At 48.7% G+C, this 20,635-nt stretch overlaps 1 protein-coding gene across 2 annotated transcripts in view; it reads right to left on the bottom strand.

The window, feature by feature from the left end:
- Window positions 1-20,635, bottom strand: part of LOC135558323 (guanine nucleotide-binding protein G(olf) subunit alpha) — a 173,231-nt gene that overhangs the window by 89,096 nt on the left and 63,500 nt on the right. For both annotated transcript variants that reach the window (XM_064992062.1, XM_064992063.1), the window contains exon 4: window positions 19,623-19,742. In XM_064992062.1, coding sequence (XP_064848134.1) covers window positions 19,623-19,742 — 120 coding nt within the window. The remainder of the gene's footprint in view (window positions 1-19,622; window positions 19,743-20,635) is intronic.

Genomic DNA, 20,635 nt, shown 5'->3' with positions numbered 1-20,635 from the left:
GTACCCCCCTACAGTCTCCAACCCCAGCCTCCCCAGTACCTCCAACCCCAGCCCCTCCTACAGTACCTCCAACCCCAGCCTACAGTACCTCCAACCCCAGCCTCCCCTCCACAGCCTCCCTCCCAACCCCAGCCTCCCTACAGTACCTCCCAACCCCAGCCTCCCCTACAGTACCTCCAACCCCAGCCCCTCCTACAGTACCTCCAACCCCAGCCTCCCCCTACAGTACCCCAACCCCAGCCCCTCCTACAGTACCTCCAACCCCAGCCTCCCTACAGTACCTCCAACCCCAGCCTCCCCTACAGTACCTCCAACCCCAGCCCCTCCTACAGTACCTCCAACCCCAGCCTCCCCTACAGTACCTCCAACCCCAGCCTCCCCTACAGTACCACCAACCCCAGCCCCCCTACAGTACCCCAATCCCAGCCTCCCCTACAGTCTCCAACCCCAGCCTCCCCTACAGTACCGTGTCTCCAACCCCAGCCTCCCCTACAGTACCTCCAACCCCAGCCTCCCCTACAGTACCCTGTCTCCAACCCCAGCCTCCCCTACAGTACCCTGTCTCCAACCCCAGCCTCCCCTACAGTACCCTGTCTCCAACCCCAGCCTCCCCTACAGTACCGTGTCTCCACCCCAGCCTCCCCTACAGTACCCTGTCTCCAACCCCAGCCTCCCCTACAGTACCCCAACCCCAGCTCCAACCCCCCCAGCCTCCCTACAGTACCATGTCTCCAACCCCAGCCTCCCCTACAGTATCTCCAACCCCAGCCTCCCCTACATTACCTCCAACCCCAGCCTCCCCTACAGTACCGTGTCTCCAACCCCAGCCTCCCCTACAGTACCGTGTCTCCAACCCCAGCCTCCCCTACAGTACCGTGTCTCCAACCCCAGCCTCCCCTACAGTACCATGTCTCCAATCCCAGCCTCCAACCTCCAACCCCAGCCTCCCTACAGTACCATGTCTCCAACCCCAGCCTCCCCTACAGTACCTCCAACCCCAGCCTCCCCTACAGTACCCTGTCTCCAACCCCAGCCTCCCCTACAGTACCATGTCTCCAACCCCAGCCTCCCCTACAGTACCATGTCTCCAACCCCAGCCTCCCTACAGTACCCTGTCTCCAACCCCAGCCTCCCCTACAGTACCATGTCTCCAACCCCAGCCTCCCCTACAGTACCCTGTCTCCAACCCCAGCCTCCCCTACAGTACCCTGTCTCCAACCCCAGCCTCCCCTACAGTACCATGTCTCCAACCCCAGCCTCCCCTACAGTACCTCCAACCCCAGCCTCCCCTACAGTACCCTGTCTCCAACCCCAGCCTCCCTACAGTACCCTGTCTCCAACCCCAGCCTCCCCTACAGTACCCTGTCTCCAACCCCAGCCTCCCCTACAGTACCCTGTCTCCAACCCCAGCCTCCCCTACAGTACCATGTCTCCAACCCCAGCCTCCCCTACAGTACCCTGTCTCCAACCCCAGCCTCCCCTACAGTACCCTGTCTCCAACCCCAGCCTCCCTACAGTACCATGTCTCCAACCCCAGCCTCCCCTACAGTACCCTGTCTCCAACCCCAGCCTCCCCAGTACAGTACCTCCAACCCCAGCCTCCCCTACAGTACCCCAACCCCAGCCTCCCCTTCAGTACCCTGTCTCCAACCCCAGCCTCCCCTACAGTACCATGTCTCCAACCCCAGCCTCCCCTACAGTACCCTGTCTCCAACCCCAGCCTCCCCTACAGTACCATGTCTCCAACCCCAGCCTCCCCTACAGTACCTCCAACCCCAGCCTCCCCTACAGTACCCTGTCTCCAACCCCAGCCTCCCCTACAGTACCCCAACCCCAGCCTGTCTCCAACCCCAGCCTCCCCTACAGTACCCTGTCTCCAACCCCAGCCTCCCCTACAGTACCTCCAACCCCAGCCTCCCCTACAGTACCTCCAACCCCAGCCTCCCCTACAGTACCTCCAACCCCAGCCTCCCCTACAGTACCCTGTCTCCAACCCCAGCCTCCCCTACAGTACCATGTCTCCAACCCCAGCCTCCCCTACAGTACCCTGTCTCCAACCCCAGCCTCCCCTACAGTACCTCCAACCCCAGCCTCCCCTACAGTACCATGTCTCCAACCCCAGCCTCCCCTACAGTACCCTGTCTCCAACCCCAGCCTCCCCTACAGTACCATGTCTCCAACCCCAGCCTCCCCTACAGTACCTCCAACCCCAGCCTCCCCTACAGTACCCTGTCTCCAACCCCAGCCTCCCCTACAGTACCTCCAACCCCAGCCTCCCCTACAGTACCTCCAACCCCAGCCTCCCCTACAGTACCCTGTCTCCAACCCCAGCCTCCCCCTACAGTACCATGTCTCCAACCCCAGCCTCCCCTACAGTACCCTGTCTCCAACCCCAGCCTCCCCTACAGTACCATGTCTCCAACCCCAGCCTCCCCTACAGTACCTCTCCAACCCCAGCCTCCCCTACAGTACCCTGTCTCCAACCCCAGCCTCCCCTACAGTACCCTCCAACCCCAGTCTCCAACCCCAGCCTCCCCTACAGTACCCTGTCTCCAACCCCAGCCTCCCCTACAGTACCTCCAACCCCAGCCTCCCCTACAGTACCTCCAACCCCAGCCTCCCCTACAGTACCCTGTCTCCAACCCCAGCCTCCCCTACAGTACCATGTCTCCAACCCCAGCCTCCCCTACAGTACCCTGTCTCCAACCCCAGCCTCCCCTACAGTACCATGTCTCCAACCCCAGCCTCCCCTACAGTACCCTCTCCAACCCCAGCCTCCCCTACAGTACCCTGTCTCCAACCCCAGCCTCCCCTACAGTACCTCCAACCCCAGCCTCCCCTACAGTACCTCCAACCCCAGCCTCCCCTACAGTACCCTCCAACCCCAGCCTCCCCTACAGTACCCTGTCTCCAACCCCAGCCTCCCCCTACAGTACCCTGTCTCCAACCCCAGCCTCCCCTACAGTACCTCCAACCCCAGCCCCCCTACAGTACCTCCAACCCCAGCCTCCCCTACAGTACCTCCAACCCCAGCCCCTCTCAGTACCCCACCCCAGCCCCTCCTACAGTACCTCCAACCCCAGCCTCCCCTACAGTACCTCCCCAGCCCCTCCTACAGTACCTCCAAGCCTCCCCAGCCTCCCCTACAGTACCTCCAACCCCAGCCTCCCCTAACCCCAGCCCCAGCCTCCCCTACAGTACCCTGTCTCCAACCCCAGCCTCCCCTACAGTACCCTGTCTCCAACCCCAGCCTCCCCTACTGTAGTCTCCAACCCCAGCCTCCCCTACAGTACCCTGTCTCCAACCCCAGCCTCCCTTACAGTACCTCCAACCCCAGCCTCCCCTACCCATGTCTCCAACCCCAGCCTCCCCTACAGTACCCTGTCTCCAACCCCAGCCTCCCCTACAGTACCTCCAACCCCAGCCTCCCCTACAGTACCTCCAACCCCAACCTCCCCTACAGTACCTCCAACCCCAGCCCCTCCTACAGTACCCTGTCTCCAACCCCAGCCCCTCCTACAGTACCTCCAACCCCAGCCCCTCCTACAGTACCTCCAACACCAGCCTCCCCTACAGTACCTCCAACCCCAGCCCCCCTACAGTACCTCCAACCCCAGCCTCCCCTACAGTACCTCCAACCCCAGCCCCTCCTACAGTACCTCCAACCCCAGCCCCTCCTACAGTACCTCCAACCCCAGCCTCCCCTACAGTACCTCCAACCCCAACCTCCCCTACAGTACCGTGTCTCCAACCCCAGCCTCCCCTACAGTACCCTGTCTCCAACCCCAGCCTCCCCTACAGTACCTCCAACCCCAGCCCCTCCTACAGTACCTCCAACCCCAGCCTCCCCTACAGTACCTCCAACCCCAGCCCCTCCTACAGTACCTCCAACCCCAGCCCCTCCTACAGTACCTCCAATCCCAGCCTCCCCTACAGTACCATGTCTCCAATCCCAGCCTCCCCTACAGTACCTCCAACCCCAGCCTCCACTACAGTACCATGTCTCCAACCCCAGCCTCCCCTACAGTACCTCCAACCCCAGCCTCCCCTACAGTACCCTGTCTCCAACCCCAGCCTCCCTACAGTACCCTGTCTCCAACCCCAGCCTCCCCTACAGTACCCTGTCTCCAACCCCAGCCTCCCTACAGTACCATGTCTCCAACCCCAGCCTCCCCTACAGTACCATGTCTCCAACCCCAGCCTCCCCTACAGTACCTCCAACCCCAGCCTCCCCTACAGTACCGTGTCTCCAACCCCAGCCTCCCCTACAGTACCCTGTCTCCAACCCCAGCCTCCCCTACAGTACCCTGTCTCCAACCCCAGCCTCCCCTACAGTACCCTGTCTCCAACCCCAGCCTCCCCTACAATACCCTGTCTCCAACCCCAGCCTCCCCTACAATACCCTGTCTCCAACCCCAGCCTCCCCTACAATACCCTGTCTCCAACCCCAGCCTCCCCTACAGTACCTCCAATCCCAGCCTCCCCTACAGTACCTCCAACCCCAGCCTCCCCTACAGTACCCTGTCTCCAACCCCAGCCTCCCCTACAGTACCCTGTCTCCAACCCCAGCCTCCCCTACAGTACCCTGTCTCCAACCCCAGCCTCCCCTACAGTACCATGTCTCCAACCCCAGCCTCCCCTACAGTACCCTGTCTCCAACCCCAGCCTCCCCTACAGTACCCTGTCTCCAACCCCAGCCTCCCCTACAGTACCTCCAACCCCAGCCTCCCCTACAGTACCCTGTCTCCAACCCCAGCCTCCCCTACAGTACCCTGTCTCCAACCCCAGCCTCCCCTACAGTACCTCCAACCCCAGCCTCCACTACAGTACCCTGTCTCCAACCCCAGCCTCCCCTACAGTACCTCCAACCCCAGCCTCCCCTACAGTACCGTGTCTCCAACCCCAGCCTCCCCTACAGTACCCTGTCTCCAACCCCAGCCTCCCCTACAGTACCCTGTCTCCAACCCCAGCCTCCCCTACAGTACCCTGTCTCCAACCCCAGCCTCCCCCTACAGTACCTCCAACCCCAGCCTCCCCTACAGTACCTCCAACCCCAGCCTCCCTACAGTACCCTGTCTCCAACCCCAGCCTCCCCTACAGTACCCTGTCTCCAACCCCAGCCTCCCCTACAGTACCCTGTCTCCAACCCCAGCCTCCCCTACAGTACCATGTCTCCAACCCCAGCCTCCCCTACAATACCCTGTCTTCAACCCCAGCCTCCCCTACAATACCCTGTCTCCAACCCCAGCCTCCCCTACAGTACCCTGTCTCCAACCCCAGCCTCCCCTACAGTACCCTGTCTCCAACCCGAGAGAACACCTTGGTTTGGGGGGGAAATAGAAAGTTGACTCCTGGGGGCTCTTTCCACAGAGCCGTGTGACAGCAGGCTGCTGAATACATGCACTGTTACAGTGCCTTAAAGAACTGCTGCTCTCTCACACACACATACACACACTTACTTCACTAAAGCCATTAAAAAAAATCTAACCTTAACCACACTGCTAACCTTAAATTACGACAAAAAAAAAGCATATTTTTTTCCCTCCATACATTTTTAAGATATAGCCAATGTAACTTCGCAGCTGGCCCATCGATCGCTCACTTCTGCCTCCAGGAACAAAACTCATGACAATAAACATTAACCGGCAGTTCGGGTGACTTCCCCTTGGAGAAAGCATAGGTCAGGGGTCGTCAAACTTTCTGGGGCCAAGGACCCCTTTTGTGTTCGCAAATTCATCAGGGAACCCCTTATAATCAAAACACAGTTAGATAAAAAACAATCATCACCTGACAAATGTATATTTCAGCAGCCACGTTGGCTGGTGGTCAGGGCTCCACAGTGTGAGCATGTCACTTACATGTGTTAATGCTCTTTGTGCTGTTGTCTGTGCCCAATAATGTTGTACTACCATGATGTGTTACTACCATGTTGTGTTGCTACCATGCTGTGTTGTCATGTGTTGCTACCATGTTGTGTTGCTACCATGCTGTGTTGTCATGTGTTGCTACCATGCTGTGTTGTCATGTGTTGCTACCATGCTGTGTTGTCATGTGTTGCTACCATGTTGTGTTGCTACCATGTTGTGTTGCTACCATGCTGTGTTGCTACCATGCTGTGTTGCTACCATGCTGTGTTGCTCATGTGTGTTGTCATGATGTGTTGCTCATGTTGTGTTGCTACCATGCTGTGTTGTCATGTGTTGCTACCATGCTGTGTTGTCATGTGTTGCTACCATGTTGTGTTGCTACCATGTTGTGTTGCTACCATGTTGTGTTGCTACCATGCTGTGTTGCTACCATGCTGTGATGCTACCATGCTGTGTTGCTACCATGTTGTGTTGTCATGTGTTGCTACCATGTTGTGTTGTCATGTTGTGCTGCTACCATGATGTGTTGTCATGTTGTGCTGCTACCATGATGCGTTGTCATGTTGTGTTGCTACCATGCTGTGTTGTCATGTGTTGCTACCATGTTGTGTTGCTACCATGCTGTGTTGTCATGTGTTGCTTCCATGCTGTTGTTGTCTTTGGTCTCTCTTTATGTAGTGTTGTCTCTTGTCGTGATGTGTGTTTTGTCCTATATTTTCATTTAATGTATTTTAAATCTCCCATCCCCGCAGGAGACCTTTTGCCTTTTGATAGGCCGTCATTGTAAATAAGAATTTGTTCTTAACGGACTTGCCGAGTTAAATCAAAAATAAGTACAAATTATTTTTCAGCAAGATGACATTTACTTTAATATAAAATGCTGCATTTGTTGTTTTCAAAGTATTTCTGCCATTTTGTTTCATAGCTGGTAAATGAATCTCACAAAGTCAAAGAACTAGGAATCCTCTATAGCGTTTTCCACCTCATGCTGCCACACTCCCTGGCTGGGGGCACCTAAAGAGCCGAGAGAGAGTAGAGGGAAAGATGTGTTTTTAGAAGCACTGCTCACAGGCACACAAGCTGGTCTACTGAAGTGTGACACGGCCTTTGTGTTTATTGGCTGTTTACGTTGTTATGTTCACAGGACAACTCAAACATAGCAATTGAAAGAAAAACAACCTAAGGAAGAGAAGACAACACTTCGACGAGTCAGATTTAATGTCACATGACTCGAGTCGCGTAACCTCCCGCCCTTAAAAGGGTCCAGGTTTTGCACAGGCAAAAATCCTAGAAAACCTAGTCCGCTTTCCACCAGAGTCCGGGAGTCGAATTCACCTTTCAGCTGGACAACGACATAAAACACAAGACCAAATCGAGTTGCTTACCAAGAAGACAGTGGTCGAGTTATAGTTCTGACTTCAATCCACTTGAAAATCTTCGGCAAGACCTGAAAATGGTTGTCAAGCAACGATCAACAAAGCATTTGAAAGAGCTTGAAGAATTTTGAAAAGTATATTTTTTTTTAAAGGCAAATGTTACACAATCCAGGTGTGGAACGCTCTTAAGAGACTTACTCAGAAAGGTGATTGTAAAAATGTATTGACTCAGGGGGTTTAATATATATATATTTTATATATATTTATTTTTTCCCAAAAATTTTCACATTTATTTTCACTTTGTCAAAGTATTTTTTGTTGATCGTTGACACAAAAAAAAAAAAAAAAAATCCATTTGAATCCCACTTTTTTTACACAACATGTGGAAAAAAGGCAAGGGGTGTAAATATTTTCTGAAAGCCCTGTAAAGGTCTGAATAAAAAGCTAATACGAGGAAGGAACGACCGAGGCGGCTGTTTTATGGCCTGTCACAAATGTTGATTTGGAGACGACTCAAAATATTAAGCGATTTACCGTTTAAAAAAATAAAATAAAAATAAATTCTGCTAAAGTGGCTATGTAGCATAAAACCAAGGCCATTTCAACGAGCTAACATTCAATTAGTTTAAATACGATTTTGAATGCTCCCAAAAATAAAACCACTGGAGCTCTGGGAGTGGGGGCGGAGCAGGGGGCGACGTGTGTCACCAGTTCGGGTGTGGCACAGAGGTCGAGAGAGAAAGTAGATCAACCGATTCGCTCGAGCCAGACAAACTTGTTTGCTGCCATTGGTTATCTTGCTCAGCCCTAATTGATGTGCTCTCTGTCACCTGGAGCTGCATGGCAAATTGTCCAGGAACACAAGAAAAATCACAAAGGGCCCTTTCATCTCTGACGGGACAAAATGTATCTCTGTTACAGTATCCAGAGGACTGACTATTGTGACAGAATAATCGCTATATTATCCATGTCGGTTATCAAACATGTTCTCTGAGGAGAATTCTGATTCTGTCTCTATGGATGTGTGATCTCTGGTAACATGTTCTCTGAGGAGAACTCTGATGCCGTCTCTATGGATGTGTGATCTCTGTGGTAACTTGTATCTGGACAGGGTGAACTCTGATGCCGTCTCTATGGATGTGTGATCTCTGGTAACATGTTCTCTGAGGAGAACTCTGATGCCGTCTCTATGGATGTGTGATCTCTGGTAACATGTTCTCTGAGGAGAACTCTGATGCCGTCTCTATGGATGTGTGATCTCTGGTAACATGTTCTCTGAGGAGAACTCTGATGCCGTCTCTATGGATGTGTGATCTCTGTGGTAACTTGTATCTGGACAGGGTGAACTCTGAATGGATGTGTATCTGGTAACATGTTCTCTGAGGAGAACTCTGATGCCGTCTCTATGGATGTGTGATCTCTGGTAACATGTTCTCTGAGGAGAACTCTGATGCCGTCTCTATGGATGTGTGATCTCTGGTAACATGTTCTCTGAGGAGAACTCTGATGCCGTCTCTATGGATGTGTGATCTCTGTGGTAACTTGTATCTGGACAGGGTGAACTCTGATACCGTCTCTATGGATGTGTGATCTCTGTGGTAACTTGTATCTGGACAGGGTGAACTCTGATGCCGTCTCTATGGATGTGTGATCTCTGGTAACATGTTCTCTGAGGAGAACTCTGATGCCGTCTCTATGGATGTGTGATCTCTGGTAACATGTTCTCTGAGGAGAACTCTGATGCCGTCTCTATGGATGTGTGATCTCTGTGGTAACTTGTATCTGGACAGGGTGAACTCTAAATGACTATTTAAAAAGAAAGGGGTTCCGTCTTCTCTGGAATGATGTCTTATTTTCAACGGTCCTCCACACAAGCCTTTATGCTGTGACACCCTGTGGAAATTGGGCCTTTGGTGGTCAGTTAACTGTCAACTTGGTATCGTTTGATTGGGTTGAGAAGGTTTTCTTCTTGCAGTGCGCATAGCCGTGTTGGGCGCATTACCGCCACCTACTGGACTGGAGTGTGATGAGACTACGGCATTTTTCGAGAACGTTCACTCTAGTCTCCATGAATGAGGAAGTAGAGCAACGTGGGCAACTGTTTGTTTTCAGTAAACTGGAGAGGGTGAAACTTATTCGCAGGTATGTGATCATAAGCTCCAGAGTGGCGCGGCGGTCGAAGGCACTGCATCTCAGTGCCAGAAGCGTCACTGCAGAGGATAAGTTCATTAGAGTTACCAGCCTCAGAAATTGCAGCCCAAATAAATGCTTCACAGAGTTCAAGTAACAGACATCTCAACATCAACTGTTCAGAGGAGACTGCGTGGATCAGGCCTTCATGGTCGAATTGCTGCAAAGAAACCACTACTAAAGGACACCAAAAAGAAGAGAGACTTGCTTTGGCCAAGAAACACAAGCAATGAACATTGATCTGATGAGTCCAAATGTGAGATTTTTGAAGAAGTAGAGTGATGGAGTGATGTAGTGCTGCATCAGATGACCTGGCCTCCACAATCACCCGACCTCAACCCAATTGAGATGGTTTGAGATGAGCCGGAATGCAGCCAAGGAAAAGCAGCCAACAAGTGCTCAGCATATGTGGGAACTCCTTCTAGACTGTTGGAAAAGCATTCCAGGTGAAGCTGGTTGAGAGAATGCCAAGAGTGTGCAAAGCTGTCATTAAGGCAAAGGGTGACTACTTTGAAGAACCTCAAATATGTTTTAATTTGTTTAACACTTTTTTGGTTACTACATGACTCCATATGTGTTCTTTGATGGTGTTGATGTCTTCACTGTTATTCTACATTGTAGAAAATAGTACAAATAAATAAAAAACACTTGGCTGAGTAGGTGTTCTAAAACTTTTGACATTGTTGTTAATGTTGTCATGTTTGGCTCCTTTATCTGACTTCTGGTTCCCAGACACATCACACGAGACGGGACCCAACCGAGGCACGCCCACGCAAGACGGAACCCAACCGAGGCACGCCCACGCAAGACGGAACCCAAACGAGGCACGCCCACGCAAGACGGGACCCCACAGAGGCAAGACGGGACCCCACAGAGGCACGCCCCCGCGAGCCGGGACCCCACAGAGGCACGCCCCCGCGAGACGGGACCCCACAGAGGCACGCCCCTGCGAGCCGGGACCCCACAGAGGCACGCCCCTGCGAGACGGGACCCCACAGAGGCACGCCCCCGCGAGACGGGACCCCACAGAGGCACGCCCGCGCGAATACTTGATAGGTTTAACTGTAATCTCGTGCATATTGCTATTCATCTTATAGAGAAAAAATATTTTACGATGGGCTGATTGCTTATTAGGGGTTGCATGAGATACCCACATACAGTGCATTCAGAAAGTATTCAGACCCCTTCCCCTTTTCCAAATTTTCTTACATTACAGCCTGATTCTAAAATTAAAAATATTTTTAATCTACACACAATACCACACCACATAATGACAAAGCAAAAAATGTTGTAAATAAATTTTAAAAAACGTAATATGCCATAAATATTCAGACCCTTTGCTACGAGACTTTGAAATTGAGCTCAGGTCCATCCCATTGATCATCCTTGAGATGTTCTTACAACTTGATTGGAGTTTACCTGTGGTAAATTCAACTGATTGGACATGATATAAAAAGGTCCCACAGTTGACAGTGCATGTCAGAGCAAAAATCAAGCCATGAGGTCAAAGGAATTGTCCATAGAGAACCGAGACAGGATTGTGCCGAGGCACAGATCTGGGGAAGGGTACCAAAACATTTTTGGAGCATTGAAGGTCTCTAAGAACACAGTGGCCTCCATCATTCTTCAATGGAAGAAGTTTGGAACCACCAAGACGTTTCCTAGAGCTGGCCGACCGGCCAACCTGAGCATTCGGGGGAGAAGGGCCTTGGTCGGGGAGGTGACCAAGAACCTGATGGTCAGACTTCCTCTGTGGAGATGGGAGAAGCTTCCAGAAGGAAAACCATCTCTGCAGCACTCCACCAATCAGGCCTTTATGGTAGAGTGGCCAGACAGAAGCCACTCCTCAGTAAAAGGCACATGACAGCCCGCTTGGCTTTTGCCAAAAGGCACCTAAAGGACTCTCTGAACATGAGAAACAAGATTCTCTGGTCTGATGAAACCAAGATTGAACTCTTCGGCCTGAATGTCAAGCGTCATGTCTGGAGGAAACCTGGCACCATCCCTACGGTGAAGCATGGTGGTGGCAGCATCATGCTGTGGGGATGTTTTTCAGCGTCAGGGACTGGGAGACTAGTCAGGATCGAGGGAAAGATGAACTGAGCAAAGTACAGAGAGCTCCTTGATGAAAACCTGCTCCAGAGCGCTCAGGATCTCAGACTGGGACGAAGGTTCACCTTCCAACAGGACAACGACTAAGCACACAGCCAAGACAATGCAGTAGTGGCTTTGGGACAAGTCTCTGAATGTCCGTGAGTGGTCCAGCCAGAGTCTGGACTTGAGCCCGATCGAACATCTCTGGAGAGACCTGAAAATAGCTGTGCAGAGACACTCCCTGTCCAACCTGACAGAGCTGAAGAGGATCTGCAGAGGAGCACAGTGAGAAACTCCCCAAATACAGGTGTACCTAGCTTGTATCGTCATACCCAAGAAGACCCAAGGCTGTAATCGCTGCCAAAGGTGCTTCAACAAGTACTGAGTAAAGGGTCTGAATACTTAAGTAAAATGTGATATTTCAGTTTTACATTTTTTATAAGTTTGCTAACATTTCTACAAACTGGTTTTTGCTTTGTAATTATTATATATTTTTATATAATATTATTATTAGTATTATATTATATTATAGTATTATATCATATTATAATATTATATTATATAGTATTTTGTGTAGATTGATGAGGGGGGAAAAACAATTTAAGCAATTTTAGAACAAGGCTGTAACAAAATGTGGAAAAAGTCCATGGGGTGTGAAAACTTTCCAAATGCCCTGTAGATCCTATTCTGTCCATCAAATATTACCCAGCTCGTCTCGGCTGCATCAAAAACGTTGTAAAGAAGCTAGCTCGCTACAGTAGCCAGCGAAGTTAACATCTAGCTAGATAATAGAGTCCATTTTGCTGCGCTCCTTGTCCTGGTCAATTCCATTCATATGAAACATCCTGTTGGTAGATCACTGTAGCCTACTCTTCATTTACACAACTTTTAAAAAAACATTTTATTACATTTTGCATTGATTAGAAATCAACCAATAGCAACCAGCTACACCTGTAAAATGTGAAGGCTACCAATAGCAACCAGCTACACCTGTAAAACGTGTTTAAGGCTACCAATAGCAACCAGCTACATCTGTAAAACGTGTTTAGGCTACCAATAGCAACCAGCTACACCTGTAAAACGTGTTTAGGCTACCAATAGCAACCAGCTACACCTGTAAAACGTGTGAAGGCTACCAATAGCAACCAGCTACACCTGTAAAACAGCTACACCAGCTGTGTAAAACGTGTGAAGGCTACCAATAGCAACCAGCTACACCTGTAAAACGTGTTTAGGCTACCAATAGCAACCAGCTACACCTGTAAAACGTGTGAAGGCTACCAATAGCAACCAGCTACACCTGTAAAACGTAGCAAATAGCAACCAGCTACACCTGTAAAACGTGTTTAATAGGCTACCAATAGCAACCAGCTACACCTGTAAAACGTGTGAAGGCTACCAATAGCAACCAGCTACACCTGTAAACGTGTGAAGGCTACCAATAGCAACCAGCTACACCTGTAAAACGGCTACCAATAGCAACCAGCTACACCTGTAAAACGTGTTTAGGCTACCAATAGCAACCAGCTAAAAACGTAGCAAACCAGCTACACCTGTAAAACGTGTTTAGGCTACCAATAGCAACCAGCTATACCTGTAAAACGTGTGAAGGCTACCAATAACAACCAGCTACACCTGTAAAACGTGTTTAGTCTACCAATAGCAACCAGCTACACCTGTACAACGTGTTTAGGCTACCAATAGCACCCAGCTACACCTGTACAATGTGTTTAGGCTACCAATAGCAACCAGCTACACCTGTAAAATGTGTGAAGGCTACCAATAGCAACCAGCTACACCTGTACAACGTGTTTAGGCTACCAATAGCAACCAGCTACACCTGTACAACGTGTTTAGGCTACCAATAGCAACCAGCTACACCTGTACAACGTGTTTAGGCTACCAATAGCACCCAGCTACAACCTGTAAAACGTGTTTAGGCTACCAATAGCACCCAGCTACAACCTGTAAAACGTGTTTAGGCTACCAATAGCACCCAGCTACACCTGTAAAACGTGTTTAGGCTACCAATAGCACCCAGCTACACCTGTACAACGTGTTTAGGCTACCAATAGCACCCAGCTACAACCTGTAAAACGTGTTTAGGCTACCAATAGCACCCAGCTACAACCTGTAAAACGTGTTTAGGCTACCAATAGCACCCAGCTACACCTGTAAAACGTGTTTAGGCTACCAATAGCACCCAGCTACACCTGTAAAACGTGTGAAGGCTACCAATAGCAACCAGCTACACCTGTAAAACGTGTTTAGGCTACCAATAGCAACCAGCTACAACCTGTAAAACGTATTTAGGCTACCAATAGTACCCAGCTACACCTGTAAAACGTGTGAAGGCTACCAATAGCAACCAGCTACACCTGTAAAACGTGTGAAGGCTACCAATAGCAACCAGCTACACCTGTAAAACGTGTCAAGGCTACCAATAGCAACCAGCTACATCTGTAAAACGTGTTTAGGCTACCAATAGCAACCAGCTACACCTGTAAAACGTGTCAAGGCTACCAATAGCAACCAGCTACATCTGTAAAACGTGTTTAGGCTACCAATAGCAACCAGCTTAAAACGTGGGACAATCAACCAGCTAACCTGTAAACGTGTTTAGGCTACCAAAAGCACCCAGCTACACCTGTAAAACGCTACCAATAGCAACCAGCTACACATTTAGGCAAATAGCAACCAGCTGTAAAACGTGTTTAGGCTACCAATAGCAACCAGCTACACCTGTAAAACGTGTGAAGGCTACGGGTCTTTATGGGACATTCATAAAAACTGTAATAAAGCTGTCATTTACAACATGTTGAATGTAAATGGTCCATCCTATGTAGTCATGTAACATAGTGCCTTCAGAAAGTATTCATACCCCTTAACTTATTCCACATTTTGTTGCATTACATCCTGAATTCAAGATGGATGAAATCTCTTTCTTTTGTTCCCATCTTCATACCCTTTTCTTCTTTTTTTCTCTTTTCAAATTGAGCTCAGGTGAATCCAATTGATTGGAAACCACCTGTGGACAAATCAAGTCATTTGGACATGATTTAGAAAGAAAACCAGGTCCCACAGTAGACAGTGGAGGTCCACAGAACTGACATAGATCATTGAGACGAAGATGGAACTACTCTACAGCACTTCACCAATCTGGGCTTTATAGGGGGAGTGGCCAGACAGAAGCCGCTCCTGAGAAAAAGTCACATGACAGCACGTCAGGAGTTTGCAAAAAGGCACGTGAAAAACTCAGCGCATAAGGCAAAAGATTCTGTGGTCTGATGAGACAAATTGAGCTCTCGAGCCTGAATGAAAAGTGCTGTCTGGAGAAAACCAGGCACAGCTCATCACCCGTTGAACACCATCCCTACCGTGAAGCATGGTGGTGGCAGAACCATGCAATGGGGATGCTTTTCAGCAGCAGGGACTGGGACACAAGTAAGGATAGAGGGGCACAATGAATGGAGCCAAATTCAGCCAAATGCATGATGAGAACCTGCTTTAGAGTGCAAACGATCTTGGAATGTAAATCTTTGCCCCAGTCTAACAGAACAATGACCCCCAAGCACACAGCCAAAGCCACACTGGAATGGCTTCAGAACTACAATGTGAAAGTCCTTGAGTGGCCCAGCCAAACCCCAGACTTAAATCTCATTGAAAATCTGTGGAAAGACTTGAAGATTGCTATTCACCGCCACTCCCCATCTAACTAAACAGAGCTAGAGAAAATCCCAAAATCCAGATGTGCAAAGCTGACACAGACCTACCCAAGACGACTCAAAGCTGACACAGACCTACCCAAGACGACTCAAAGCTGACACAGACCTACCCAAGACGACTCAAAGCTGACACAGACCTACCCAAGACGACTCAAAGCTGACACAGACCTACCCAAGACGACTCAAAACTGTAAACACTGCCAAAAGGTGCTTCTACAAAGTATTAACTCAGGGGTGTGAATACTTATGTAAATGAGATATTTATGCATTTCATTTTTAATACATTTGCAAACATTTCTAAAAACATGTTTGTCATTATGGGGGTATTGTGTGTAGACGGGAAAGAAAGAATATTTAATAAATTCTGAATTCAGACTGGTGACAACAGAATGTGTAATAAGTCAAAGGGTATGTATACTTTCAGAAGGTACTTCCTTCAAAGTAGAGGGAACCTAACCTACATACTACTCGTTCCTTCAACAGTTGCCCTACTTCAGCTCACAGTAGGGTCACGATCTAACAGTTAACCCACTTTCAAGCATTATGATCTTTCCATGTTTTCAGATGTAAAAAAATGCACGACAACTCATCTATCTTCTAAAAGGGGAATTTCAAAATCAACCAGCAAAACTAGATGCACTGGAAGCCAGTATCGCGTTTGAATAAGGTGCCGGTTCGACAACATGACAAGTAGCGAGTGGCTAATTCAGCTTTAAAAAGGCTGAGAATTCTCTCATTCTGTGGATATGAACCCCACTGGTAACAATGTAGTGATGACAATAAGGTTAGAGCTAAGTGGTGTGGATATGAACCCCACTGGTAACAATGTAGTGATGACACTAAGGTTAGAGCTAAGTGGTGTGGATATGAACCCCACTGGTAACAATGTAGTGATGACACTAAGGTTAGAGCTAAGTGGTGTGGATATGAACCCCACTGGTAACAATGTAGTGATGACACTAAGGTTAGAGCTAAGTGGTGTGGATATGAACCCCACTGGTAACAATGTAGTGATGACAATAAGGTTAGAGCTAAGTGGTGTGGATATGAACCCCACTGGTGACAATGTAGTGATGACACTAAGGATAGAGCTAAGTGGTGTGGGTGGTGACAAACAAGGACATGTTGATAAACTAGGACATGGCCTTGTCTTTATCCCCACTGTACAGCCAGAAGCTCAGAGACCGGGGCCCCCCAGACAGACAGAGACCGGGGCCCCCTAGACAGACAGACTAGGGCACCCAAGACAGACAGAGACCGGGGCCCCCTAGACAGACAGACAGACAGGGGCCCCCTAGACAGACAGACAGTCTGGGGGGCCCCGGTCTCTGTCTGTCTTGGGGGCTCCGGTCTCTGTCTGTCTGTCTGAGAACAGGGGCCCCCAAGACAGAGAGACTAACATCACTAGGCTCTAATTGCTGGTGCATAGAGACTAGTAAGAGTGTGAGACTGTTTGAAACAGGGGGGTGTGGATTTACTGAGTGACATGCAAATTAATTCAAATTCTGAACGAATAACGCGACTATGAGGCTTTAAATTGGGGCGGGAGAGGGTCGTCAGTAATTAACACAGACACAAAGTCGTAAACTCTGCCAATTTCTACAATTTCTCTTCTTAAAATCTGATTTTTAAAACCCAAACCTTTGATTCGGGCAAATAAAGTTTACACAAACTATTTCTAAGATGCGTACTTTTAGATTTTCCCAACTCACTTCCTTGTTTATATCACTTGTGCTGCTTTACGCTTTGAAGTCCACAACGGAGATGGGGTTTTAAAGGGTCCACAACGTAAGGGGGGGTTCTAAAGGGTCCACAACGTAGAGGGGGGTTCTAAAGGGTCCACAACGTAGAGGGGGGGTTCTAAATGGTCCACAACTTAGATGGGGTTTTAAAGGGTCCACAAAATAGATGGGGTTCTAAAGGGTCCACAACGTAGGGTGGGTTCTAAAGGGTCCACTAGATGGTGATGGACAGAGATCAGACAAAAAAAAAGCAGGCTGTGTTCGCCGCTGCTGCCATGGACTACCATTCTGAGGCAGTTTGACAGAGAGAGGACTAGAGAGAGAAATAGAGGACCAGAGAGAGAAATAGAGAGAGAGAGGACCAGACACACAGAGAGAAAGAGAGGACCAGACACACAGAGAGAAAGAGAGGACCAGACACACAGAAAGAGAGGACCAGACACACAGAGAGAGAGGACCAGTCACCCCACCCCAACACCGGTCCTCCCAGTGCCACCCCACCCCAACACCGGTCCTCCCAGTGCCACCCCACCCCAACACCGGTCCTCCCAGTGCCACCCCACCCCATCACCGGTCCTCCCAGTGCCACCCCACCCCAACACCGGTCCTCCCAGTGCCACCCCACCCCAACACCGGTCCTCCCAGTGCCACCCCACCCCAACACCGGTCCTCCCAGTGCCACCCCACCCCAACACCGGTCCTCCCAGTGCCACCCCACCCCAACACCGATCCTCCCAGTGCCACCCCACCCCAACACCGATCCTCCCAGTGCCACCCCAACACCGGTGCTCCCAGTGCCACCCCACCGGTGCTCCCAGTGCCACCCCACCGGTGCTCCCAGTGCCACCCCACCGGTGCTCCCAGTGCCACCCCACCGGTCCTCCCAGTGCCACCCCACCCCACCGGTCCTCCCAGTGCCACCCCACCCCACCACAACACTGATCCTCCCAGTGCCACTCCACCCCACCACAACACTGATCCTTCCAGTGCCACCTCACCCCACCACAACACTGATCCTCCCAGTGCCACCTCACCCCACCACAACACTGATCCTCCCAGTGCCACCCCATCACAACAACTTAGACCTGTAGTACCCACTAGGGTTGCACAATTAAATCACATTTGTATTGAAATTGCAGACAGGCCCCGTTACCATGCAGACAGACAGGCCCCGTTACCATGCAGACAGACAGGCCCCGTTACCATGCAGACAGACAGGCCCCGTTACCATGCAGACAGACAATAATCCTGTCAGTGTATAGCTAGTAAACCTCATGCTGTCATCACCATTCTTTTTTAAAAAAGAGGGAGAAAACATCTCACAAGAAAGTTGTGGATTACAACAGGTGAGATTAGAATGACATCCAGGAAACAAGAAGTGTCAACCTAATGAATCCAATCTAAACTTGTCTGGGACGATCTCTAGGAATCACGATGAAAGCAAGTTCAAGTAACTCCTAGATTATAACTAAAGACCTGTGGCAAAACGATCATCATCAAACAGGATGCATAAGAAAAATTAGGCCTAACCGTTCTGTTACCCTGACAAGAATCAACTGAGAGCCTTTTGCATAAATATATATATATATAAAATATAAATATATATAAAATATAAATATATATAAAATATAAATATATATAAAATATAAATATATATAAAATATATATATATATAATAATAATAATTATAAATTATATAAATTATAAATAATAATATAAATAATAACAATCATTCTAAATAATAACAATTATATAAAATAATAGATATAAATAATAAATATAAATAATAGATATATATAATAATAAATATTAGTAATAATAATTATATATATTAATAATAAATATATATAATAATAATTATATATATAATAATGATATAATAATAATAGATATATATATATAATAATAAATAATAAATATTAATAATAATAATAGATATAATAATAATAAATATATATAATAATAATAAATATATATAATAATAATAAATATATAATAATAATAATAAATAAATATAAATATATATATACATAAACTTTCAAAGGATGATGATTTCCAGAACGATGAAAAACACGGTGTGTATTCCCATTTGGCCTGTCATGTGACCGGACTTTATCAGGGCCCTGATCAACACCAAGCAGAAGACAGTGTGTCCCATAATGCCACCCTATATCGAGAGAACTACTTTTCTGTCCAAAATAATTTTTTATTTTAACCAGGCAAGTCAGGTTAAAGAACAAATTCTTATTTACAATGATGACCTTCACCGGCCAAATTCTGACGACGCTGGGCCAATTGTGTGCCGCCCTATGTGACTCCCAATCACGGCCGGTTGTGATACAGCCTGGAATCGAACCAGGGTCTGTAGTGGAACCTCTAGCACTGAGATGCAGTGTCTTAAGAGTGCTGCACCCTAAATAACTGGGCCCTAAAAAACTATGTAGGGAATAGGATGCCATTTGGGAGACCTCATGTTCCCAGATGGATAATATGACCCAATCTGAATACTGAGAGGGTATACATCCCCAATGGCACCTTATTCACTATATGATGCATTACTTTTGACCACACCAAGCGCTCTCTCTCACATACACACACCTGAATGAAAACCTAAAACAGACATCTTACCTGTGTGTAGTCAAAGTCCGAGAGAGGAGCTATACTTTTGATGTATTCGATTCTGAACTGGTCTTCGGGGTTGGCGAGAGTGACTGGGGGTATCAAGGTACTCATGGCTGACACTATCGTCTAGAAAGAGGAGACACACACCGGCGGTAAGATGGATGAATACAGGATAAATACATTATAAAAACAATCAGGAAAATAGGATACGCGTGTCCAATCGAACACAGGCAGCATCTCAGATGGCACTCTATTCCCTATGTAGGGCCCTGGGCTACTGTCAACTACACAGGGACTCTAGGCTGTCATCTCATATGGCACCCTATTCCCTATGTAGGGCCCTGGGCTACTGTCAACTACACAGGGACTCTAGGCTGTCATCTCAGATGGCACTCTATTCCCTAGGTAGGGCCCTGGGCTACTGTCAACTACACAGGGACTCTAGGCTGTCATCTCAGATGGCACTCTATTCCCTATGTAGGGCCCTGGGCTACTGTCAACTACATAGGGACTCTAGTCTGTCATCTCATATGGCACTCTATTCCCTATGTAGGGCCCTGGGCTACTGTCAACTACACAGGGACTCTAGGCTGTCATCTCATATGGCACCCTATTCCCTATGTAGGGCCCTGGGCTACTGTCAACTACACAGGGACTCTAGGCTGTCATCTCATATGGCACTCTATTCCCTATGTAGGGCCCTGGGCTACTGTCAACTACACAGGGACTCTAGGCTGTCATCTCATATGGCACTCTATTCCCTATGTAGGGCCCCGGGCTACTGTCATCTGGCTCCGTGCCGTTTGGCTCCACCTTTCGGTTATTGGCCCCCATGTTAAGAGCATTGGGTCAGTAACCCGAAAGGGATTCAAACCAGGAACCTGAGTCAACGAGGTGAAACATCTGCTGATGTGCCCTTGAGCAAGGCACTTAACCTGAATTGCTCCTGTAAGTCGCTCTGGATAAGAGCATCTGCTACATGACTACAATGTAAAAGGCCCTGATATAAAGTACTGCAC

The sequence above is a fragment of the Oncorhynchus masou genome, chromosome 17, assembly GCF_036934945.1.
Source record: "Oncorhynchus masou masou isolate Uvic2021 chromosome 17, UVic_Omas_1.1, whole genome shotgun sequence".
NCBI lineage: Eukaryota > Metazoa > Chordata > Actinopteri > Salmoniformes > Salmonidae > Oncorhynchus > Oncorhynchus masou.
Note: the sequence above shows the minus strand (reverse complement) of the source record. Positions and strands in the feature narration are given on the sequence as shown.